The following is a 25,867-nucleotide window of genomic DNA, read 5'->3' on the forward strand; positions in this document are numbered from 1 at the left end:
AGAAAGCATCACAGTGCCATCAGCACCTGCTCGTACAGTTACCGCTACACAGCTCTGCTGGTGCCAGCAGGGCACACAAATGTCAGAAATACGGTTAAATAAGATGCCACTGTGGCTTTGCTGGGGTAGGGAAGGGGGCACCCGAACCCTGACCTTACAACCTCACGTTTACGCTGCCCAAATCCCCCTCATCGTTTTGCAGTTCCCAGTTTTGAGCTGTCATTGCCACCAGAAAGATTCTAGTTCCAAAACCGGCCGAAGGGCACGAAGTGTCTTGGTGCGTGCAGGTTTGACTGCTGTTTCCCTGCCGAGAAAATGCCTCTTCTCTGGCAGTGCCACTGCAGCCTCAGGGAGAGCAGGGCAAAGGTCTAACACAGAGGGGGTTCTTATAGACACGTCCGCAGTCTGTGCCACACCACGTAACGCAGACCCACAGATCGGAGCAGCTCTATCACTTACACAGGGTAAGAACGCGTCTGCAATAAGGCAGGAGCAGTATAAGCTGCCAAGGAAATCCCCAGGACCGAGGGACCTCTTTCAGGTATGTCCTAGAGGGACATAAACTTCATTATTACAAGAAGAACAAAATGCAGCTCACCTTGTCGTACATCCTGTTTAACAGCCGCGGCACGACGGGGAAGATGGTGGGACGCAGAGCTTTCATGTCGTCAGACAAGAGGCGGATGTCTCCTTGGAAAAAGCCAATCCGCCCCCCGTGGCAGTACACTACGGACTGTGACGGGAAGAAAAAAGACCCCATGGAACCTCTTTGCTTTTACTTCCCGTGGTACAGCATCCCTCCCAAACGCCGAAATGCCCTTCCTGAAATTCTGCTCTCCAGCATGGCAAAAATGGTGCTTTAGAAGTGTATATATATAAATTTTACAGACAATTTGGCACTGAATGGCAATGTACACGCAGTTCTGGGCACTTATCGGAATTTCGGCATCCACCAAATTTGTCACTGTCTGGAAGAGCAAGGAGCCGAAGCTTTGGGAAGGGGTTTTCCCTGGAGCAGCCTGAGGTAGGGTCAGACCCGGGTCCGGACTTCAGCCCTGAAGCCCGGACCTCCCCCTGCAGCTCACAGCACAAAGACCTAATGTTGATAAAGAAACGCATATTAAGAAACATTGTGAAACACAGGGAGCAGCAGACGGTTTTTAGATGTTAATACTTTAGTCTTGTTTAAACATACCGATATAGACTACGTTAGCAATACAGTGCCTGATCCTGTATCCCAGAAATAGGCGCCCACTTCTTGAAAGGTGCTTTGCTCGCATGGAAACCGCAGATCCAGAAGTTTCATGTTTGGCAAGAAAAGAGGCCACTTTTTCATCAGATGAGAAAAGAACTGGACGGGCAGTAGAGCTGTGATGAGCCAGCTGGCAGCGGAAGGGCAGCCCTGGTAGTCAGTAACTGCCTTGCTAAAACTGGAAGGACCTGGCTTGTGCACTCACTGGAGCACATCTGCGGATGAGCATCCCTGCCCTGCTTGTCCAGGGAGCACATCCTTGGCCAGGCACCCACGGTGCTGGGAGCTGCGCCCAGCCCCACCGAGCTGCACGCCATCCCACGTGGCTGGAAGGGTACAGTGAGAGCATCAGCTCCTGCTGGAACACTCTGCTCCCCAGGCAGCCAAAACGGCTAACCATGCCTTAAGAGACACCTAAGTTTTTCTGCGCTGCGCCCAACAGCCTGCCACACTAACCGGAGCGCTCTCGCTGTGTTGTCAGCCAGCGAGAGGCTCCCTCTCCGTGGACCGAAACCACAGGAATTTCATACGTGTGGTGTGGGTTTAACAGGCATCGCCCTGCCAAGTCCTCTGCTACACTGCACAGGCATGTGAATTAAAAAAAAAAATCAAAAATAAAAAAAGGAAAATAACATCACTGCGGGCTCACTGGGAGTTGTGAATGACTAGCAGAAACCTTTAACGAACAGATCTGTCTAATTTTAACTGTAAGTTCCAGGAGCTAATAATGTCGGCTAAAACCAGGGAAGCTGATACTGTGTTTGTTGTGCAGAATAATTTGGGGAACAATTTCTTAGCCCTTCTGAAAAATCTTTATATTAATGAGCTTTTGCAGCAGAGAAGATAAACCTTCCTTGCTTATCCTTTGAACTGCATGCTTTGGAGGGCTGCCCCTTTCCGTCTGGCAGCATCCTGTGAAAGGAGGTGATTTCAAAGGTTTCTAATTTTTACCCCATCAGATGACTTTTTAATAATTACATTCTTATTAGCTAGCAACGAGGTTTGCCTGAGTAGTGGTGGCACACTGACCAACTTGCCTCTTAAAAGTAGGCTTTCAAGCAAAAATATGCCGGCTGTAATTCCCCAAATCTTTCATGGGCTTTCAGGTCCAATTTGCAAGTGTGTTAACGTGGCAGAATATATTATTTCTGGCACATTACTAAGAAGTGGAAGGCTCATATTCGGATGTCTGTCTGACTAGAAAGCATGCTTCCAGCCCAGAAGAGCCCTCCCTGAGAAAATACAGAGCCGCAGCTGAATCCAGACCCACTGCTCACATTCTGGATCGGTTTTCAGCCCCCAGCTTTTCAGGCTGTAGAGCTGATGTGCTCCTCTCATCTGACCTGCACAGCACGCCAACCACAGCACAAACTTTCACCTGTCTTTTTAGAAAGAGATGCAAGAAGCCAGTCCTGCAGGCCGGTGAAAACAGTGGTGCAGAATTGGGTTTGCTCCCACGATCACTGACCCTAGAGCGCTTTGCGAGGCTGCAGGCAGCTGCTGCCCGCTGACGAAGGGCCGTTTCCCAAACCCACAGCTTGGGAAACGCTCCCGGCACCGCTCCGGCCCCGGTGTTACCACGTGGCACTTCTGGAGTACAAGCTTTTTTAGTGCTACGAGATATTGCTGGTTATTTAGTATTTTATTTTACTTTTTTTTTGGTGTGGAAAAAGGCGATTTCCACTGACGCTAGGGCCTTACCTGTACCATTCTCTCAAACATGTGTGCTAAAGGCAAATAGGAAATGTGTACATCCTCACAAGTAGGAGACCACTGACTCTGGAAGAAAGCACAAGGAGCCCCACGAGGCCTCGTCAGTTCAGGCAGTTTCTTACCTGTATAACTCTTTCAAACATGTGAGCCAGAGGCAGGAAGGAGATGAGCACATCGTCCTGTCTCGGAAAGATCACTTTCTGCAGGTGAAGGGCATGGGAGACAGAAAGGAAAGAAACACTGACAGGAAGACAACAAGAAAGTCATAAAACGGTAAAAAGAAAAATGGCACCAGAGGAGCAAAAGGGGAAAGATCATCGAGAGAGGAAGGGAGCAGCGCACGAAGTGAAGCGTTAAAGCCACAGCGTCAATGAGCTACGTTAGCAGGAGGAGTACAGAGCACGGAGATGTACACACAGGGCAGCGGAGAGGCTCTCCACGGCGAAGGCACACCGTGTCCACGCAGCTCGCGCTGGAAACAGGCGCTCACCCTGACACACAGCCCGGCTGTCAGCGCTGCTGTCTGCCACGAGGTGCTCAGGCCACGGTTTGCACCCTCGGCTGCGTGCAGACCTGTCGGAGCCTCCCCAGAATCAGCAGGGCTCCGTGGACACACCATTTTCCCACACGGCGCTGAGCCCGTCAGAGATTCCCAGCATTATTACAGTCAAAGGGAAAAGATTCCCCCCCCACCCCCAGGTTAATCATTGATTTGAGGCAGGATATGTTGGATCACTTAGCTGCAGAAATTAACGATTTCTGTTAGTGTTTCTCATCATTTTATCGATTGAAATGTGATTTTAAGTGCATTATCACTGCCCCACAGACAGGTGCAGTAGGGAAAAGGAAGGCAAAAAAGTTATGCAATAAAAAAATGTAACCAAAGTCTTTGGTTTGCCAAGGTTTTAATTCTGTCTCAGAGGCTGGACCAAGCAGTGGCCCCTAAGAGCCTTACTTGGTCCATGCCCCGAAGGAAAGCAACCTGTCTGCCTGCGTTTCCAGGGCTAAGGCTTGCCATAACATTATGGATTAGAAAAATTGAAAGCTTGATTACCCACTGACTTGCACCAAGGCCAGTGGTTAGTGGAAAATGGGTATAAAAGCTTTTGGCTCCTGGTATTAGCAGTTTATACCCACTTTGCATCTCCACTGCTGTGACGGAATCGATACTCCATGGCCTGGGACACGGCGGTGGATGGCGGAGCACCACTTCCTTCCTCGGGAGATGTTTTACTGAGGTTAAATCTGGGCAAGTCAGCTTTGTGTACGGTCTCCTGACCATTTCCTAGTGAAGTCAAACAGGATTGACCGCTTGGGTGTTTTCAGCATCCCGATTCTTGTTACGTGTCAATCTGATCTGCAGATCTATTTATGTTATTTCAAATTGGCCTCATGTTCTGCACGCGCAGAAATGTAAAACCATTAGCATCGCTAGCTATGCTGCTCTTTTTGCACTGCTTTACGTGCCCAGACAATAAATGGTTTGGTTTGAAATCGGACCGAAACGATGCCGTTTCCTGGTATTTCACAGCTGGTACAGCTGTCCAGTTAAACAGATAAAATGAAAACAGCTTCGTGGCTTTTGAGAGTAGCGTTACAATAAAGCTCTAAGTTCACTTTTTTTTTTTTTTTTTATGAAAATGACTGTACTAAGCAAAATTAGCACAGAAGTATGTAAGCCCCTCAGCTTTCGGTATCTGTATTTCACTACCTGATACTGCTGTCAAGTGTTTTGCACTTCTCTCGACTTCGTTGCCGCGGTCAGACATTGCCCTTCCCGTGCGGGTTGGCCGCGGGCGTTTGCACCGTGGCCAGCAGTGCCCTGGTGCCCAAAGCTTTGGGTTGACAGCCACACACACCAGACTTACGTCTGAATCTGATACCTTCGAGATTAATCAAAGAATCCCACTGCCGTCACTGAACACTGAATCCATCTCTGTGGGCCAGTCCTGGAAGATGCCAAGTTCCCTCAGCTCCCTGTAAAGTGGTTGTCTTCCAAAATAAACGCTCCTGCCCTTTGAATCTCAGAGACATGCAAGCATCAGCTTCCCTTTGTGTGTCTCGCTGCCTCCGAAGCCAGCCAAAGCTCCTCACTGCGAACCCCGAGGGCTCGCTGCAGCAAACACAGTGACATTTCATACGGCAAGTTACCGGGGTCACCGCCCTGCGAGTGCTCGAGCATGGGAGCTCAGGGGGATTTTTCATGTCATCTGTCCAAGTTTCTTTACAACGGTGGCCTGGAAATCTCAGAAAACTCGAGGATTAAGATAATAAGGCTGCAGTATTTCTAGCACCAGCCATAAAACAAACAAGGGATACGCTGTAATAAATTGTACATCCCACGTGTTCCCTGCTGTTTTATAGAATTGCCTATTTACTATGAAAAAATAGATTATGTTTGATAAGTACAAGCTGCATATAATACTTTATATGTTTTGCTAAAGCAAATGTGCTTCATATACTGTTTCTAAACAGAACTTTACACGCTGCACAAACCGTATTATCCATGGACTTGACCAGCACTGTGTTTTTTGTTTTTCTTTTTAAACATGTATCCAAAAGGAAAGTATACTTTAATATTAAGTTGACCGTTCTGGTAAAAATAAATAAATAACTAAGTATTTACGGTCCCATATACATAGGCACACACACTTAATATGCAAAAAGCTTTGAAATAAAGGTTGCGATATTGCACGGGCATCCCCAGAAGTGGACGCTACTCTCTCAAGCACCAGTCACAGCTGTGCAGGACTGGCAGGAGCCAGCATTGCTCCTCCGCAGCACTTTGCACCCTGCAGCCCCAGGGAGCCCGTGCTGGTAGCACGGGGACGTAATGCCCGCCAGCACTGCAGGCTCAGACCTGCTCCCAGTGCTGTGAATTTGGCCCCGAGTAAGAGAAATTGTTATCCCCAGGGGCACATTTCCAGCCCTTGCAGGGACACCGCTCAACCCCCACACTCCGCACATGGCGACATTCTCTAAGCCAGGGTATTCACCTCCGTCACTTTCAAAAAGCCCGAAAAATCGGCAACCACGTTCCCGTGAGTCAGCATAGCACCTTTGGGGTTTCCTGTAAGGAAACAGAGAGGGTGATTTTAAAAGCCAGCAGTTCATTTCCAAAAGCATTTAAAAAAAAAAAAAAAAGGAAATTGTTAAAATATTAATTTTAAATGGATTTTTAAAACTTGTGTTGATTTTTCAGTCATTCATTTGCCATAAGATTTACCAAAAGCACTTATTGCAATATTCAGGAATTACTAACGTGATACTGCAAACACGGTATAACATGAGTATTTCTATTGGAAACCCTTGTTCAGTGTCTCCACCAGAAGCGAGGTGCACACAGGAGCGAGGGCTCCATCCACAACGCCCTGCCCGCAGCACTGTGTCCTCCTGTCCCAGCACTGCCACTTTGCATCACCCTCAAAGGGTTTATTTCAGAAAATAAGGTGTAGCCCAGCTTAAATGAAGCTTACAGAATCACCCTCCCTCTGCAGCGTGTTTTTAAGCAGATTGCTTTAATTTGATCATGCTGCCACAGCCCAGCTCCCGCTGCACCGGGCGGAAGCAGAGCGAGGAGCTTCAGCTGCAGGCACCCTGCGTGGCCCCGGCACGGCGCGCACGGGGACACGTGCCAGGAGCTTTGCGATGCTGCTGATGACAGATGCAGCAGCCTCAGAAAACCGTAAGTCAGCCAGAATTTGCGTCTGGCTTCTGGCAGTGCTGAGCCCTGTGCCCTGCAGCCTCGCTGACACGGCTTCACTCCTGGCACTCCAATAGTTAAATAAAGACCCAAGTGAAAATAATGATTATTGCACACGTTTATTGCAGGGCATTATGAACACAACACAGTTTACAAAAAAATCCGTACTCGGTGTTCCAAGTGCCTTTGGATAATTCAGTCCCAGATCCTTACAGCTGAGCGCAGTGCACAGGAGGCTGTTTGGTCTCGCGTACATCCGTCTTCCTCCAACGCTCCCAGGAGGAGCTGGAGCCGGCGTCTCTGCCAACAGCTCCCGCCCCAGCGCCTTCCACACAGGCTCACCAGGTTGTGCTTTGAGGCACTTATTTTCACAGCTAGGTGCAAACCCAGCCACTTTTTTTCCAGCCCTCCAAAACTTGAGCCAAGGCCCGTTGTTTGCACATGCAGGCTGACCACCCAGAAATTGCTCGTGGTGTTCTGGCTGCATCTGGCCATGGGTTGCTCAGCCTTGGTGGGTGCAAGCAGCTCTTTGCCAACAGGCGTGCTCAGCGCTGCTGTGGAGATTTCTCTGGCTTTGCTAACGGGCGGTCACAAACTGCAACGCCAGCAGTTTGGCCGTCCTGCGCCCTGACACAGCTCCTCAGGCTCCTTGGGAGATTCCTCGGGTGCTTTGAGACCTCGGGATCTTCATCAGGAGAAATCCAGAGCAGACCGTGCTGCCACTGGGGAGGGGGAGCTTTCCAGGCGGGAGGATTCCTGTGAATTTTCACCCTCTTTAGATCCTCTGGCTGTTTGGGAGTTAACGGAATAGGCACCCCTTGCCACGAGGCTTTTCCCAGAATGACCACTTCTGGAAGAAAAGACTTAATGGTACTGCTTGTTCTTTCTTAAAAGTCCATGCTACGTCTCTGACACTGCTCTTAGCTTGAGTTTCCTCATAAAGACACAGCTTGTCCGTCCTGTGATGGGAACAGGAGCACGGCGATCCCGGTCGGGTAATGGTCAGTATGGCAGCTTCTCCTTATCTCAGTGCCAAGCTGCTTTGTCAATTTGACAATGAAGAAACTTTTTCCACATTGCTGAACGGGTCTTTCCAATAGCACCTCCAGCACTGTCTCGGTGCTGTGCTCTGTCAGCATCTCGAGCCGCAGGTGCCTTCCTCCCCCAGCGACCCTCCAGCAGGAAGGGGTGCACACTGCCAGGCTGTGCAGCTGGAGAGCAATTTTTATCCAACCAGTTCCAGGAGAGTCCTTGTGGAAATGGCTTTTCTGGAGCAGCCGGCATGCAGAATTGTATCCTGATGTTTTGGGGGCATCCGTGAGCCTTTGGTCTGTCTGTGAGTGCTGATGATTTCTTGGTGCAAAAATGAAAGTCCATCTCACGCTCCCAATCTCTCCCTTCTTCCCTTCTCCCTGTGGAGGCATGTGGGCAGCTGAGCCTAGCAATCAAAGAAAAGCATGCATTCACAAATCCATTTGGTTTTTTTTTTTTTTTTTTTTTTTTTTTTTTTTTTTTTATAAACAGCTAAAATTGTTTCCAACTCCACAATTTCCACACTAGAAACTCTACAGCAAAGACTGGTTTCACGTCACACGGGTATACTTGGAACCCTTCAGAACTGAGAAAGCCCTTGGGAACACATTTCTTGGAATAAAATTCTAAATCTGGTCATTAAAAATATCCTGACATGGTCTATACAAAAGCCAGGCACTTTACAACCAAAAAAAAACATGGAAAATGGGTCAGAGCATTGATACAAGGCCTGGAAAAAAAAACAGAAGGTGACGTGCAAAGCACAGGGATGGGCTTCATGAAGCTCCCCATTGCTCTGGGAGAGTTTAGCCTGCAGATGGCCCGCAAACTGGGGTTTGGGTGGGAGAAGGCAAAGGGGCTCCCTGGCTGTTCTATTTCTGTAAAATCAGACACGGTCCCAGGAAATGCAAAAAGCCAGAAACTGACCCATGACTGCATTGCAAATAAAAAAATTAAATAAATTAATAAAATAAAATTAAAAAAAAATAATTATAATAAAGTATAAGTTAGAAAATAAAATATCAATAAAAAGATGCAACTTAAAAAAAGTAATTCATCTGGACTTTAACATCAGCCCTCTCTTGTTAGGTTCTCACCACCGAGGCTGAGCAATCAGGCTCCTTTCACACCGCACACTGCATTGTGCAGCCCAAAATGCACGGATCTCAAAACCCCTCCAAGTAAACTGAAAATGATGTATGAAGGCAAAAGCAAACACAGCTTTAAAGCACAAACTGAGCAGCAAGGGGCTGTACTTGATAAAAGCCACTTACCTGACTGCAATCCTTATCTTCTCCCAGAGGTGGGCGATGCTCCGGGCTCTGCAGGTGTCTAAGGGCACCTCCTGCCTCCTAAACCAGCGGGGCCAAATCCAGGGTGCTCTGTGGCAGGACCAAGCGCTAGGTGGTCCTGAGAGCCCAGGGGAACCTGGAAGGGCTCCTCCAGGTGTCCCTGGAGCCCATTCTTTCCCTGCAGGTAAGGGAAACGTGCTTTCCCAAGTGCCTGCACCTCGTTTATCTGTGCTTTGCCGTCCCTTTGTCTGCTTGTGTAACTTGTTGGTGGATGTTTGGGAGTTTGATTTCTTCAGAGAAGGAAGTTCCTTCAAGCTGCAAGAAAACCAGGGCCTGGCAAAAGGAGATGGCCCCCCGTCTGTCCCGAGCAGGAGAATGACCTGCTCGTCCTCCGCCAGGACGGGCCGGCAGCACATCAGTGCCCTGGCTTGGCCAAGGATGCCAGTGTGTTTAGGAGAAAAACAGAAAGCTCTGGACGAGCATTTCTCTTTTTAGACGTCTGCAGAAGATAAATATCCTCCAGCCAAGTGCCTCGTATCTGTGCTGCAAAACGGGAGGCAGAAACATGGGCAGATTTCCAGACAACCGCAAAATTGTACTGCCCAAGTGTGTGTCAGGGGATTCCAGCTGCAATCCACAGAAACGTAGATATACTCAAATACTAAAATATACACAGATAACATTGTCGTGTCAGTATAGTAGCAAGCTTGCACATGTTGATGTGGTATTAATAACAAATTCAATAATCTATTCTACGATTTCATGAATAAAATGCCCATTCCTTTACCTGTAGTGCCACTAGTAAAACAGACAATTGATAGGTCTTCTGGTCGAGGAGGCTAGAAACATGAGGGAAAAAAAAAGAAAATCACATCAATCAAATGCACAAGGGGCAGTGGTAGAATGTTGTCATTGTATAAACATAAAGATCAAATCACTTATACTTCACTCTGCCATAAAATGCTTTCCTTGCTCTTGGCAAATCTCTTTTATTGGGTATCTTCAATTGACACAGGCCCTATTCCTCCCTGATGATTTGCTCCACCTGCATTAAGGTTGTGCGTTAGCATAACAAGACTTTGATGGAAGGTTTGCATCTCAGAATCTGCCCCAATACTTCTTAGTGCAAAAACTCCACCGCCTTAAAAAGCTGAAGTATCTTGTATCGTGCCTGATGTCGGTAAGAGTATTCATTAGAAATATGGCCACACAGGAGACAGTGACAGTGTTTGCTGTTCCTAGGGTTTTGATATCAGCCATAACTGATATTTCAGCATTTTGAAAATGTGCTTTTTTTTTTTTTTTCCTTTTTTTTTTTTTTCTGCTTGTGATCATCTTAGCCACCATCCCCACCCTGCCACTAGCATTTTTAAAGACACTGTCAATACCCGTGGGTGACTGGGAAAATTTGTCTGGGAAAATTCTCCCACTTCCAGATAAATGCTGAAAAAGTGTGGTTAACCACAAGAGGGGACAACTAGAGGAAGCCGCTGAGGGCTCACATTCCCAGTAGCATCTCTGCATTCTCAGCACCACTGTGCGTGCCATTTTGGATCGCCAATGAATACATAAATGGCCTGAAAATTAGAAGCCTCTTCTGAAAGTTTTGTAGGAGTATGAGCACCCTTGGTGAAAGTATCAACACAGTTTTCCAAACAGATCCCACAGAAATATTGCCAAGTATTGTTTCTGAGTGAAAAGCACCCTGCCACAAAGCCAGTGCAAACACGTCCCACCGGCACCGCCGGGGTAAGGCAGTGGAATTAGCGTGGCTTAACACTGGCATTTAATTACTGTCCTGCTAACATGTTCAGCAAGGATGAAGTATCTCATTTAAGAGTCCCAGATGGAGCGTATGAAGCAAACACTGCACATCTCCAGTGCACAGCACTGCCAGCCCCTGAGCACCCTGACTGCCTCCACACAGGGAGCGTCACGGCATGCTGCCCCGATCCACACACGCCTGCTTCTGCCCAGAGCAGCTCATCCCTTGTTAGTGAAATGAGTTTGACATGGCCAGCTGCAATCCTGAGTGGGAAAGCCAGCATGACAGCACTCACCACAGGCGCATGTCGACTCTCCCGGCCGCAGTCCTGAAAGAGATTAAAGTAATACAAATGATTTCCTCTACAGTTCATGTGGCGTAACCCACTTGCTAATAATCTGCAAACCACAAAGGGAGAGCGTGAGCCAGAGCAGAAATCTTTGTGGCTAGCACTTAGGTCATCTTTTGTATCCAAAGTTTCTTGCATTAACTGCAAAGGTATCCCTGGATTCAAGCAGTGCTTGGGCTGGTTGAGCTGGAGCCAGGCTGTTTCATAATTAGCGGGAGGACGTAGGCCTACAAGGAGGAGAACTGTGTCTCAACCAGGCTCAAGGAGCAGCTGATGTATTATCTGAGTAGGGAAGTTTAAAATATTGGCTATCCTGTCAATAAGGGATAATGCTATGAGGAACTGCACTGAGCCACACATCAACATCAACAGCCACGAGCCTCAGATGCTGAACCCGCCACGCAGTTCACAAGTCCCAGAATTTCTACTGCCTCTTTGCAGAAAATACAAAGTATATGAAAAGAAGGGGGAGAGCAGACTTACCTCCACCTCCTGCATGGTCTGGATGCGGACCCCACAGCGCCTTCCTCTCTCCATCAACTCCTTCTCAAATGGGTCCATCAGGATGATGGAGCTGAGACCCGGCGTTTCTCTCCTTTCCACGTGGTCAAGCAGCGTTCTGGCTTTTTCAGGTTTGTCACAAATGACTGTGGAAATGTCAGCTGGAAGGAAAGCAGCCAAACAAGTTGTTTTCAGTAAATCTTTTTTTAACACAAGACTGGCTGCTCGCTCATAGCTAACATCATGTCAGTGCTGGTACTCACTTTGGGTTCACATCAGAGCTCCTAGGCTATAACATATTTCTCTTAGAAAACCACTGCAATTTTAGCTAGCATAAATCAGCTCTGAAGCTGTAGCTGACTCCAAGGAGTATTTTGGGATTCAGTTTAAAATACCAAAATTGCACACCCCGTGGGCTAGGAAATCTAGGAGGCAAAACGTGAGGAAGCGCAGCAGTGGGGAGCCCTGCAATTCCCCCCACAGCTGAGCACAACCAGGCATGGGAAGCATGGGGGCAGCCCTGACCTGATGAGGGGCACAGCAGCCCCCCCAAAACCTCTCCAAGTGACTTCAAGATACTTGGTGAGTGAAACCTCTGTCTTCCACAAAGCAGAAGGAAACAGACCATTCCAAGCAACAAAGCTGGTTTCTGAGAAGATTACATTAATTTTGTTTTTACCTGTGTTGACGATGTAACGAATGGCTCCGGGACCCAAGGTGTCATAGAGGGGAACCACCACCATGGAGTAGGTGTAGCAAGCCAGCTCAGAAATGATCCACTGCCGGAGGGCATCAAAGCACAGAGGTGAGAAGGGGGCGGTGGGAGCAGATTTAACACACTTGAGAGCGAGCTTCAAACATAAAGCAAGCTCACAAGGCAGGAACATTAGTAAGACAGTGTCAAGTTAAAATAAATCTCACCTCTGGGCGGTTTTGAGCAAAGACCCCGATGAACTGCTTGGTGGATGGTTTGCAGCCCTGCTGCAGCAGTCCCGAGCCCAGAGCTTCTGCTCTTTCAGCCACCTGGAAGTCAGAGACAAAAAGGTACACAAAAAAGAGGAAAACAGCAGCAGCAATTGAAGAGAAGACTTAGCTGTGTGGGCAGGCCCTCACATTACTGCATTGGCTATCTAAAAGCCCATTTTTTATTTTTTATTTTTTAACTTTATTGCTAGCCTGCAGTGCCTGTTCACCCGTTCCTCTGCTGGGAAGGGCGAGAGTGCCAGGGGACAGGGCTCCAGGGGGGCTCACTTCCAGCTCACCTCTCTGTATGACAGCCACTGGTACGGCTGCTTGGGCTTCCTGAACCCCAGGCAGGGGCCGTTTTCTGCAAGACACAAGCAGAGACAGCAGAGTTAGGGGGCAGAGCTGGGAGCTGGTGCCCAGTGTCGTGGGGCTGCAGCAGAGCCCTGGGAGAACAAAGCTGTCAGTACCAGGGTCGGCTCTTGCTGCTGGGACAAAGCTCACAGCGAGCACCATTGGCCCAAATGTCATCTCCTGAAGCTTCCATTGCCTTTTGATACTAAGGCTTCAAAGTGAAAACTGCTATTTTTAACATAGCCACTCTGAGAGAAGGGCAAGGCAATACATGGCACTACGTGACAGGAGGAGTACTGCCGGAGTTTAATTCACCTGCTGATTGTACCTGCCTGCACAAAACCCACCCCTCTGTGCACCTACTGAGTTACTCATTTACCTCTGTCTCGTGGGGTGGAATATATGTGTTCTGCTGAGGCTTTAGGTGGTACCAAAAATAATAACCTGGTAATGACACGGGCGCGTCCCACCTTGCTGAACATCGCAAACAGCAGACACATGAATGGTTATGATATACCAGCAAAGTCCTCCTGGCTTTTTGGAGTGGGAAATGTCATCCCCCAGCTGAGTGAGACCTCTCTGGTGGTTCCATCGCTCACAGGGAAGTGTGATGGACCGACACACCACAGCTTTCCCGACAGCTTTGGGCACCCCTTGCCCTTCCCCGTTGTGGGGTAAGATGTAATCTGGAAGGCTGGTAAAGAGCAGCAACAGGCAGAAATAAACGACAGCTTTTGCAGTGGAGCTCTGTTGGGATCCACAGATCTACACCCGGATCAGCCTCATTTAATATATTCAGAAACATTATGGAAATGAATAATGTATGATGAGCTTTGCTGACAGGGAAAAACTCAGGGCATTAAGTTGTCTGCCAGTGGCAGCAAAAAGACCTCATGGTACCAAGAGCCTGCACAGTGAAATTCAATGACATTAAATGCAAAACAATGCACGTTGCAAGCAGTAACCCTAATTACAGTTCCCTAATGATTACTTGTAAATCAGTTATTGAGTTATCAGTAGAAGAGACATTGAAGCTCAAAACTGCACCCAGACCTGAGGGCACTCTTTTGGCCTTTTAAGCCTCCAGCTCCTCGGGACTCTACACTCTTCTGGCCTCTGACACTCTCCATGAGCCTCCCACAATATTTCCCCTTCCTACACTATTTGGACTTAAAAATCATTCTTGGTCTTCCACTTCTTGGGGCTCTAAAATCTTCCAGTGACCAAAACGTTGGGGCCTCAAACTCTCATTAGGACTCGAGATTTTTTGGGCCTCCCACAAGCTCTGAGGCTCCCCCCTCTCCCTGCCTCCACCACTGTACTCTCACCAGAGATGCTGAATCCCCTCCTGAAGACCTCGTACATGGTCCTGGCATCGTCGTAGTAGTGCGTCAGCAGCTGCGGGCTGTCCCCGATCACCGACCGCCGCGCCCCGTCCAGGCCCTGCGTGACAGACGACATGGCACCACGACACAGCCGGCAGCACCGCCTGATGGTGCCTCTGCAGCCATTGCTGCGTTCCTGCCCTGGCACCCAAGGGTGCCAGAGGGATGTGACGTGAACCACAGCACCCACGTAACATGGGGAACCACGTCCCAGGGACGAGAACGTGACCCCGCTTGTAGCCAGAGGAGGTGGCTGGTATTTCTCAAAGAGATCCAAGGAGTTCTAAATCTTCAGATAAATGGGGGGGGTGGGGGGTAAAAAATAAAATAAAAATAAATAAAAATAAACCGCTGAGCTCAAATTATGCTGGATGGGGCTGAGACGTTCAGGCTGGTGAGGATGATGGAGTGGGGACACCCTGGGGGGAGCGATCGCTCCAGGCTCTGCAGGTCCCCAGAACCACGGGCACCTTGTCAAGGACATCCAGACCAAAAGGAAGGACATAAAGCAAGCTGAGGCCACCAGGAGATAATGGCAGGAAGATAAAACCAGGGCTGACGTCACAGGCAGCCAGATAAGGAGGGGAAAGACAGGGAGCAGTTCCTAGGGACTCCCAGAGGTGGGGCAGGACGGACAAACAGATGCCACCATCGCTGCCAGAGAGCAACTGAACAGGGACGGTGCTGCAAGTAGGAACAGAGGCTTGGTAAAGCCCCATCCACAAGGGGAAACTTTCTGGGAAAATCTTAATTCCTCCCACCCTTTTAAAAAGTTGTTGGAATTAAAGACAATAAGGTTTCACAGGGGACACAGGAGAAGACTGAATTCTTATCTTAGAGTTTCAGACATGAGTTTAAGTTGAAACGATTTTCAGAAATATTTCCCCTCCTTAAAATGGAGCAGCTTCATTAAACTTTAAGACCTCTTAAAATCATGAAAATTAATAACTCCTCAGCCTCACCCATGGATCTGGGTATATTTTCTCATTTATTGCAAAACTCACAGCAGCCAGCACAAGGAAGAGGAGCTGACCGAGAGGTCTTAATACTGTTGCAGGGACAAGTGGTTGTGGCTGCGTCCCTGTAAATGTGCTGCTGTAAATTGGAGGTAAAGCAACGTTAAGTTCAAGATGTTACTGAAAATCTAAGTGAATAAACTAATGGGCTGGATTCTAGTTTTTCCCTTTACAGAAAAAGGTGAATTAAGGAGTGAAATAATCCTTGGCCCAGCGCACAACACAGCTGATTTCAAGATGAGGTTGGAGAGCTCAAAATGAACAAAAGCACCTCCCAGTACCCGCTGTGGTCCCAGCCCCAGGACCGGTGGAGGATGGAGGCACCTCTGGGTGCCTCTGGCCCGGCTCCACTCCCCTGTTCCCCCGAGGAGGAGACCCCAGCATCTCTCTGGGTACCATGCCAGGGCTCCATCGCCCACGGAGCACAGAATTGATGCCTGGGCATCCTCCCATGCAAACCCCGGGTGAAATCCAGCCTTCCCCGTGCCACCCCAGCCTCACCTCGACCTCCTCGGACTGCATCCGCAGGTCGCAGGGCGGCTTCACGGCCTTGGGCCGGCTGGCGAACCAGTAGGCCACGACAGCCGCGAAGGCACCGATGCCCACCAGCGCTGTGGTGGGCAGGTTGCGGAAAAACTGGCTGAGGTCATCGAATTCGGGGAGCCGCAGGCTCCGCAGGATTTCCTGAGCTTGCATCTTCTCCACGAGCGACACGGCAAACTCTGCAAGAGCGAAGAGGAGAGCCTCTTCAGCCGCTGCCAACGCACCGTTCTGCCGCCTTGCGGGGCTGAAAATAATTAATTCGAGGAGAACAGTGTCCATGGAAGAGGTGCGAGAGGAGAGGGATCATCCCTGAGAGATCCCTAAAGGACACCCAAGCACCGGCAGCATATCCATGAGGCTGTCTGCATCAGGCAGGTGCTGAGCTGAGCCCTGGGACCCGGCTAGGTGCACAGCCCGGGGAGCCGAGCACTCCTGCGCAGGACAGCGGGGTCAGGCCATGCGGTGCCATCTCCAGCGCACAGCACACGTGGAGCAGAGCACAGCCAGCACGGCTCGGAGAGCGAAACGCTGCGCAGACATGCTCCCAAGCACCACTTTCTTTGTTTATGCCAGCTTCACGTTCTCAGCTTCGAGCTCCTTATGGTCTATGTCAGGCTAAATTATAGGTGATTCGAGCCAAAGAGAGTTTCATGGCATGGCTTCAAAGTTTCCTGGAAAAAAAAACCACCCGGGAGTGCCGGCTGGGGATAAGGGAGCACTGGGTATCAGGCTGGGCGCAGGCACCGCCGGGTCCCACCCTGCACCACCCCGGCTGCTCCGTGGGGACCGGGGGGCCCATGACCAGGGCTCCCCCTCGGGCACAGCCCTGGCATGGAGAGGATCACACCTCGGCTGGTGGCAGGCAGGCAAGGGGACGAGTTTTGGGGCACAGGACAGCAGCACTTTATCCCCATCTCTCTCCCTTTGTACCTGCCCCCGTGGCTTTGCTGCAGGTAGGAGGAGGGCGGCTCGGCCAGGCGAGGCCGTGCTCCAGGGACTGGCGGTGGGGTGCCGGGTAAACACGAGGCATTTTAAATAACTTGTATGTGCAGTAACAGCCCTGTATCAGCTCCCTGCCAGGGAGCCTGTAGCAACTGCCAGCCCTGCGAAAGACAAGCCAAGCAGATGCTGCAGGGGGGGGATCCAAACAGTTAAGGTTTCCTGTTAAGCCCCACGGTGCTATTTATGACTTTACCAGCAGTCAAGATCTTAAAGAAAAAGCTTTTCTGCCACGGGAGCCCAGGCAGCCCCTTCCCCTCGCCCTCTGGTCTCGCTCCAGCTCGCAGAGGCACCGAGTGATGAATGGAGGGGCTTCGCCCCCACGGGGCCCGGGGCCCCCCACACAAAAGCACCACTGACGTTAACACAAACCAGCTTTTTTCCTCCTGGGAACAGCGTCTGGGACATGCTGAAGGTCAGGACTACCCGCTCGCAGCCCTTCCCCATATTCATGCAGAGCGAGATCCGGAGGCTGCCTTGTGCCAGCCCGCAAATGGGCCCCCCTGCACCAGGCTGTGGGGGGAAGTTTTCAATTTTGCAGAGCAAAAAGACACAGAGAGCAGCTAACCTCGCCAACTGGGCTAAAGGTGCGAGCAGCACCTCTCCCTTCTGTGGGCTCTGGCCCTGTCCTCCCCGTGGGCCAGATCCTGCAGCTGCCCAGCTCCCCCCCAGCCCCTCCAGGACCGATCGCGATGATCACAGCAAATGAAGCAGCATCTCAGTGATGTTTCTGGGCAGTAACCACTCAGGGTGTAATTTTTCTCCAGAGCTTTGAGCATCTCTTCAGAAATCTTCTCATCTGGTACAAGTCAACCTGGCTGTAATGACGGCAAGATGAACCAAGGAGGAGCGCCGGTCTCTCCCCTCACAGTACTTCTCCACACCAGGTGATGAAAGGCAGCTTGCAAAACACATTACTACTAGCAGGCTACATAAAGTGAGGGAGCTCTTCATTTACTAATGAATCAGGCATTTGTGCAAGAGGATTTCAGCCAGTCGCACTTAAAACCACCTGCTCCCAGAAACACAATCTCTCCCACCCAAGTTAGCTGCCCAATGTGTCCCGGTTGCCGGTTACACTGAAATCTTGAGAACTCCATCTGCATCAGCCTGGGCACGGTGGAAAGCTCCAGGGAATGGGGAAAGCTCTGGGGAATGGGGAAGCAGTGGCAGCACAGGGGTGATGGGGTACACCCTCCTGCACATCCATCCCAGTACAGGGCACTGACGGACACCGGGAGCTCACAGCATCGGCAAGAGCATCATGAGAGCCAGGGTTGTAGTAAAAACAACAAGTGTTGGCAGCCAGACCCAGTAGCACACCAGAACACAAGTATTTCTGCTATAATACGGGTAATGGGGGACGTGTGATCACACCTTCCCTCACTGACTGCACATCCGTCAGGGTGAGATTTACATCAGTAAAATTTAAATTAGGGTGAGATTTACATCAGTATTCGGGAAAAAAAGACATCTAAAGACATCAAAAATGTGCTTTTCAACTCTGGAAAAGACAGGATTCTTTAATACACAAATAAGGATCGCTTATGATTACCGGGAGGTATTCGGCTTGAGCAAAGAGAGGGGCACAGCACAGTCTGGGTTTGCACAGACTTTGTTTTCTTCCTACTGCAGCAGCAAGAGGGCTGGGATCCCAGGGAGAGCTAAATAGAGATGTTAGCGTGGCAAGTAGGGCCACAAAGTCATCTGCTTGTATTCTCCTATTTTCATTTAATAATCTAAGTTCAATGAAGACTAAATGCAGAAACTGAAGGCAGGACCCTGCTCCCAGGAGAAAGCTTACTCCATCCAGGGGACACCCCAGTACCTCTGGTTCCTCCCATCCACCCGAGACCTGGGGTCAGTGGGTGCAGCTACAATTTCCAAACACAGTTGATTTTGGTACTACAAAGCCCACCCAGCTTTACTTTTTCCAACAGTTAATCTTGATTTTCCATCCCCCAGGTGCCTCATGATGAGCCCATACTTGATCGGCTCGGGGCAGCAAACCTGCCTTGGGACGGGAGCCAGGAGAGGGGCCCAGACATGTCTGAGAGGAGCCACGCTGCCGGGTCACCCTGCTGCCAGGGCAGGTTGTGCCTCCCTCGCTTGTATTTCTCCCATAAATCATGTAATTAAGAATAGTAGTAATAAAAATATTAATAACAAAATCAGAACGGTCCCTGGGTCTGGTTTCTCACCAGCACGATAGCATCACACAGCAGAGCGCACCGCGAGCGGCCGCTGCCATCACCCTGGTCTCCACGGCAGGATGCTCTCCGCACCCCTTCTCTGGCAGTTCTGCCCCATTTCTGTCACCTGTGGTGAATCTCCTAAGTGGCACATGGAAGCACCAACATGGGCATTTGCTCCATACCGCATCCCCACTGTGGAGTAGCCTCATGGCAGAGAAAAGAGACACAAACATGAAAAAACAACAACAACAAAAAAGCTTTTGAAAAAGTAAAGGCACGGGTTACTTGCTAGGAGTTCAGAGCTGTGCGTGAGAGGTCTGGGGCTGGCCAGACTGCATGGCGTGCCTGACACCTCCAGAACAGCGCGTGGATCGGGGTGAAAAGGGCTCCTGCAGCGAGGCTCTGGCCAGCTAGAAGAGGCGCCGTGCTCTGAACTGCCAGCCAGCTCTGTGAGCAGCAGGCACCACAGCGGCGATTCTGAAATATTTTTCTGGCATGCAAGATACAAACGGCACCATTGTGCGATTCGGTTTTGATCCGTTCCTGCTGGAAGTGATTCTGTAACTGGAGATTTAGCGGCACAAACCCGCGTGGGAACAGGTTCAGACTCCGTGCATAATGTGTACACAGGGAAGCTTTGCTCGCCCCATGCAGCCGAGCACCCGCACCCGTGCGGACTGTGCCATTGCCTCAGTCTGGGAAGGAGAACTCCTCGCAAGATACCTCACCAGCCCACCACACATCCCCAGCGGGTGGGAATGGGGCTGGCTGACCTGTTTTGTGCTGGAAACCAGGCAAAGCTTCTATGGCCCTCCCTCTGTCCAAGCACAAATAAAGGCCATTTGCACGTGGCTGCACAGGACCGGACGGGGCTGGCTGCAGCTCAGCTTCTCCCTCCTGCTGCCAGGGGCTGTGGCACCAGCAGCTGCCCTCTTTCTCCGAGGACACGGAGTCTCCTGGATCTCAGCTGTCTCAGTCCCAGGAGGCAGACATAGAGGAACCTCCCTCCAGCGGAGCAGCACAACATTTCTGAGCTCTGAAAGCTGCCTTGTCCCTCGTTCCGGCTCCATGGGCCCCAGACTGAGATTTCTGATCCCAAAACAGGGGCAGTGATGAAAGTTCTGCACAAGGAGGCACTCAGCAGAAGCTGAGTGGGATTATCTGCCTGTGCAAGGTTAATACTACCTAAAACTTCCTTAGATGTTACCTGCTTCTGCTCCTGTGCAGTGGCGTGTTCCACTACCAGGCCTCTCCCTCGCCTTCAGACAGATCACACTGAAGCCAGCTCCTCGTGCCTTCCCCGTGATGTATCATTGCTTTGATCTTTGGGACACTATATTATCACCAAAATCGTGCCTTCTGCTCAGAGAAAATGCCACCAAAACCAAATCAAAACAAGCTCTTGCACATGCTTGATTTTACCAACCGTGAGCAAAACTGTTGATTCCCAAGTATATAAAACACAGTTACTAGCGTTTACTTACACTACACCTAATTCTTTGCAGGGTCAAATCACAAAGATAAATTTCATTCCAGAACTAAAGCAAAAGTACCAGCCCTCACGGTTGCATTACAGCTCGGTGAGTCAAGATTCAAAATGGAAAAAAAAAAAAAAAAAAAAAAATCAATTTTGGGGGGATTATTACACTGGGACTCAGCATAAGGAGCAAGAGACAACTGATGCAGAGTATGGATTTGCTCTTGGACATCTATTTCCACCGCTGGTGGACGAGAGAGGAGAGGGATGCAGTGCTGGTGAGGTGCAGCATCTCTCCAGGGACACCGGGGCAGCACCCAGCGAGCAAGAAATGACAGAGAAGCAAGATGCGAATCTTATTTTTACTAAATGAAAAACGTCCTTCTCCCCTCCCTGTGGGAATCAGACACGTCCAATCTGCTCGGCTGGCCTCTTGCCAGCAGGACTATTAAAGGCTGACGTTTCGATGGTACGCAAGCCTCTTCAGCCCCAATTGCTTTCGTGCCGCAGAGCCGGCGGGGGCTCACTGCACCCAGGGCCAGATGGATGGAGCAGGGCTGGGGGAGCCACGGGGTCACTGCCTGCCACCCTCCCCAGCCAGCACAGCAGTTATTTGCCCTGGAAAGGGGGCGTCACAGCCAGGCCAAGTCTCTTTGACCTGCTGAGAGGAATACGGCAAATAAAGTTCACAGCGAGGGAGCTGGTGACGCTTTCGCGTGACCTTTGGTTACTGCAGGGAGAGGATGGGGATGGACGAAGGGGAGCGGGGCAGCACGGGGCCAGGCAGGAGTCTGGGATGGTGGTGTAAGCTCCTGCACTGTGTTCCTGAGCAAACTCCTCACCAAGGATCTGGTGCACGAGCAGCGCAGCTCCTCCCCAGCACCCCGCACAGCACCGCGCTGCTGGGGACATCACCCAGCCCCGCCGTGCCACCAGCCTCCTCGCGCCCATCGCCAAAGGACAGGCGCAGACAAAGGACACAGATCTCCAGGCAACCCGCAGGAGCGGCACTGGCCTCCTGCTCCCGGCCCTGCCGAGAAATGCATTTGCAAGGAAACGCATTTGCAAGACACAAGGTCCTTGCAACCATCCGCTAAAAAGGGAAAAATGCTAACAAGGGGCTCAACCTCCCGCAGGCCAATTGTACAGAAGGAGCACAATAATCACGGCATAAACAGAAGTATTTAAAGTATCTAAAATATCTACAGCATACCAGTCACTTGCCAAGAGAAATTACTCGATGAATAATTCAGAGGCTGCGTGGAGATCTTACTTTACACACCCGTAACGCTGCAGAGAGCAAAGCCCACCGCCGGCCAGCAGCGCCCCGCAGCTTCGTCCCTCTGCCCATGCCACCTACTTGCCACCAACTCCAAACCCACCCCGGGAAGCTTCGTCCTCCACTGCTCACCTCCCCGCTGCGCTCAGGAACAGCTCACAGATGGGAACCGGCCTAAAAATACGTCTGGCACCGCGAGCGGCTCAGCGGTGCTCTGGAGCCACCGCGGCTGACGGGTACGGGAAGGCTGAGGCTGCGGTGCTGGTCCCAACCTGCCACTACTCCGACGGGGAAGGGCTAGAAAGCCCTGCAAATATTTCAAGATTCCCACCAGAAGGGGAAAGCTCATCGGCTCAGAGCTCTTGTCTCTGAAGCCTACCAGACCCGAAGGCACGGCGAGGAAGCGGCTCACCTCCCTGCTGAGGTGCCCTCTGCCTCATCGCGAGGTGGCACGCTGCAGCCACAGGGTTCTGCCGGCCAGGCTGAGAGCCCCAGCCTGGGCTTTCAGGAGATAAAGCTCAGCAGTACCCGACCTATTTCTGTCCCCATCACAATGCCCCGACCCTCTTGTGCTGTGTGCTCACCCCACGCGGGCTCAGGCGGCTCCCCCAACCCAGCCAGGCCAAACACAAACCCAAAAGCTGGGTGTGCTTCTGGCTCCTCGGTCTCCTGCCTGCGCTTGGGGCAAACACCAGAAATCCTCATCCATAATTTCACCCCGGGAGACCGCAGCCCACCTGCCTGCTCCCTCTCTGCACCATGGAGGTGCCAGGAGCAGGGGCACTTGGAAGAGTTGGTACTTGGTGCCAACAGGTCCCGTGGGGGTTTGCTGCCCCTGTTTGGTGCGGGGCTGTCTCCTGTCCTGGCACCGCACCGCGTGCTGCTCCTGCCAGGGCTGGGCTCCAGTCCTGGAAGCCACTTCCAGAGAGTCTGCAAACCCTCCCTGAGCACCCCGGTTGTTTGTAAATCCTATTTCTTCTGAAGGAGACTTGCTTTGGTTTTTATTTTTTGAGTGGCATTGATGCTTGATTGTCCTGTATGCGGTATGGTGCCTGGATGCTGCGTGGCAGGCAGAGAACAAACAGCTTAAATAATTGCATAAAAATAGTTATCTGGGGCAGAGCACAAAGAGAAGCACTGAACAGGGAGGGAAAAGCCTTCTGCACCCGCGGCAGGCAGCTCTGCAGAGCAGGGAAGACGGAGGTGGCTTTCTGCACACAGCCCGATGGCTCGCTGCCAGGAGAAGTTTTGCTACTCGCCTGCAAACATGGACTGGGTTTAAGCAAACCTTAGCTCTGCCTTTAGAGGCTGTGTTCCAGCTAAGGACCTCCGCAAGCCGAATTGTCTCCCAGCACGGCGCAGGGCATTGCACAGGCAATGGTGCACCCAGCACACTGCTGCCCTGGGGACGCTCGGCTCCAGACCTTGCTAATTCCTACCTCAGTGCTCTGGCTTCTTTGTTTTTAATGAAGAGCGCACCTTTAATTGCTCAGTGGAGGCTGTAATTTGCAGCAGTGCTGTTTACCTCAGCCTCAGCTGCACCCGCACTTCCAACCCTAACCCAGGGGCATCACTTCTGTGCTCCTGCGGACCCCGCTCCCTGTGGCCAGATCCACGCGGTCAGCGTGTGCGAGGCTGGCAGCAGTGACACAAGGGGGTGAAGGGAGGCCAGGAGGCAGGAGCTGGCTCCGGCTGCTCTCCCAGAGCGTGCTCTGCTTGCACAGGGGCTGGGGGACCCAAACCTGCTGGATGTGCCACGGGGCTCCCCCCCACAGGTGGGTGCTCTCCTCTGCCTTACGGAGACCTCCTGCCCCCCAGGCACCAGCTGACAGCATTTTCTGAATCCTAAAATAAGCGTCCTGCGTGGCCACCATGCTATATTTGGGCAAGTATGGCAGCCCTGGCAGCACAGCATCCAAAGTGACGCGGAAACCTAAACAAGCTTCTAACAAAAGACCTTCCGTACTGCTGAAGAGAGCGCAATGGCACGCTCGGCGTTAGTCCTGCAGGGGATGGAGATGGACAGAAGTGTTTTATACAGCGCTTCTCAGCGAGCCTCACCGTCAGCTCAGTCTGTACTGAAACTGACTTGGCCAAATCCTAATTTCGTGTCTCCTTCTGTAATATTGAAAGTTCTGTAGGAAGCTGGTGCAGAAGGGCTCAGCCGAGCTGCAGCTGCGAAGTGCGGTCACCTGCACGCGTCGTGCTCCTGGAGCTGGGCTCGGGGCTCCTGCGGCTGCTGGATTCCTGCCACATAACAGCTCAGCACCGTGCTTATTATCAGGAGCAATGCTCTTTAAGCCAATATTACAGCTTCAGGAGCTCCCGAACTGACCGACCTGCCAACGCAGTAAGGACGGACACACGAACGCCCGGACAGACAGAAAGCCCCCGCGCGTTGTGCGCCCATGAAGGCAGCGCCGTGGCTGTCACTGGAACCCAAAGCTGGAAAACTACAGTGAAAATGGCAGCTTAAAAAAGTAACAGTCGTGTCATGATCCCACTATAATACAGTTGTATCCCAGTAAGCTGTCTATAATTAGATCAGGTTAATTACCAACCAAGTACCCTGCAAATTGCAGGGCTTTCTGAAGGACCCTGTGTGTGCAGAGGGGAAGGAACAAAGACCCCAAGGTGCCCCCAAAGAGAGCAGGGTTGCATCCTGCCCCCGTGCTTGTGCAACACGAATGCCAGAACCATGCCAGCTTCATCCCAAACCAAACAGCAGCTGGAGGTGGCTTCACAAGTCGCTCAGAGCTCCTCTGGCAACTCGGCAGTGGAGGAAGGGGCAAGAAAACAAGGCTTAAAAGGGAGTCGACTTGCCAAAATACCCAAAGGCAAGCAACTGGCAGACGGGGAGGCTCTGCACCACCAGGGCTGGGGCGGGCAGGAGGAGCAGGCACGGCACGGCACAGCCTCGCCTGCCGCACGGAGCTGCCGCATCCTGCCCGCCTGCCTGGGCCCCTCGCCAGCCCCCGCGGGCATCGCCACCACACAGTGCCTGCAACCAGCCAGAGCTCCTCAAAATAATCTCTGCACGGTTTCTGCACACAAGGATATCACGGTGCCATTAAAGGAGCATTGCATTGCTTCCTCTCTTGCACGTGAGGTCAGTAAAAACTGGCCGTTCTCCGTAGAAATTGCCACTGCCTTAGGGCCTGCTCTCACTGCGCCATAAAACTGCAAATAACCGGGTCTGGGCAGGTTTTGAGGATGCCCTGCAGCTGCACACAGGTCTGGCAGCGGTACCGACCTGCCACGCTGTAATCCTCCAGGAGCAAAGCCCTCTGCCCTCCAGGACCATCCCCAAGCCCCTGGCAGCATCCTCCTCACATCCCCAGCCTGTCCCCATCGCAACACCAATGGCAGGCACACACCGGTGCAACACAGCAGGTAATCACACTCCATGTCCAGAGTGGGGATTTCACGGCCACGGGTAAGGTTTGCACGTTCTGTGCTCAGCCTCCAGGTTGCACCCCAATGAGTGTCTGCACCCCACATGTGGGCAGGCTTTTCAGATGGGCCACACGCACGTCTGCGTGCGTGAAGGCAGTGTGAAACCTCAGCAGTTCGTTACGGACCATGCATAAATTTAACGCTTGCAACCCACAGAGCCTGCAAAGCTTTGGCAAAGACACACATCACCGCCTGCACCAGGAGATCCCAGCCCGCCTCCCCGCAGCCAGGCCAGCACAGACAGACCCACAGACAGCAGCAGCCATCGCAGAGAGCCTGCCTGGAACTCAGGGTGCTAACTACTCAATACACACATAGCTGAGAAACACACAGGGTGTCAGACACAATGAGACAGGCTTGCTGGTCTCCTGCTATTCAAAGCAAGCCCCGATGCCCACGCTGGGGCCAGGAGCTTTGGGGAATGAAGCCCACACCAATGGCTCCAGCTGAGCCCTCCCAGGCAGCCCCAGGAACCAGCACCCCCACGTTAAATGACCTTGTCCCCAGCACGTGGCCGGGGCAGCGCTGCGCCCACGAGGTGCACGGAGGAGCAGGGCTGGAGCCCCAGGCTGGATAGAGAAGCCAACACTGCT

General features: G+C 51.5%; 1 protein-coding gene and 1 long non-coding RNA gene across 6 annotated transcripts in view; both read right to left on the minus strand.

Moving 5' to 3' along the window:
- The window catches only part of ACSL6 (acyl-CoA synthetase long chain family member 6), a 51,938-nt gene that overhangs the window by 12,324 nt on the left and 13,747 nt on the right, over positions 1–25,867 (minus strand). For 4 of the 5 annotated variants that reach the window (XM_035338380.1, XM_035338376.1, XM_035338378.1 and 1 more), the window contains 11 exons: positions 15,827–16,047; positions 14,253–14,367; positions 12,870–12,934; positions 12,529–12,630; positions 12,287–12,386; positions 11,590–11,768; positions 11,053–11,085; positions 9,780–9,831; positions 5,962–6,035; positions 3,088–3,165; positions 599–733 (listed from right to left, as the gene is read on the minus strand). In XM_035338380.1, the coding sequence (XP_035194271.1) occupies positions 599–733; positions 3,088–3,165; positions 5,962–6,035; positions 9,780–9,831; positions 11,053–11,085; positions 11,590–11,768; positions 12,287–12,386; positions 12,529–12,630; positions 12,870–12,934; positions 14,253–14,367; positions 15,827–16,021 (1,128 nt within the window). In that variant the 5' untranslated portion in view covers positions 16,022–16,047. Of the gene's footprint in view, positions 1–598; positions 734–2,953; positions 3,032–3,087; positions 3,166–5,961; positions 6,036–9,779; positions 9,832–11,052; positions 11,086–11,589; positions 11,769–12,286; positions 12,387–12,528; positions 12,631–12,869; positions 12,935–14,252; positions 14,368–15,826; positions 16,048–25,867 lie in introns of all 5 variants that reach the window. The other variant, XM_035338377.1, reaches the window with a different exon arrangement.
- Positions 6,772–9,770, minus strand: LOC118173629. The gene is made up of 2 exons (XR_004754320.1): positions 8,975–9,770; positions 6,772–8,106 (listed from the first exon to the last, which is right to left on the minus strand). It is a non-coding gene; the product is annotated as an uncharacterized LOC118173629 (long non-coding RNA).

Source organism: Oxyura jamaicensis, chromosome 13 (assembly GCF_011077185.1).
Source record: "Oxyura jamaicensis isolate SHBP4307 breed ruddy duck chromosome 13, BPBGC_Ojam_1.0, whole genome shotgun sequence".
NCBI lineage: Eukaryota > Metazoa > Chordata > Aves > Anseriformes > Anatidae > Oxyura > Oxyura jamaicensis.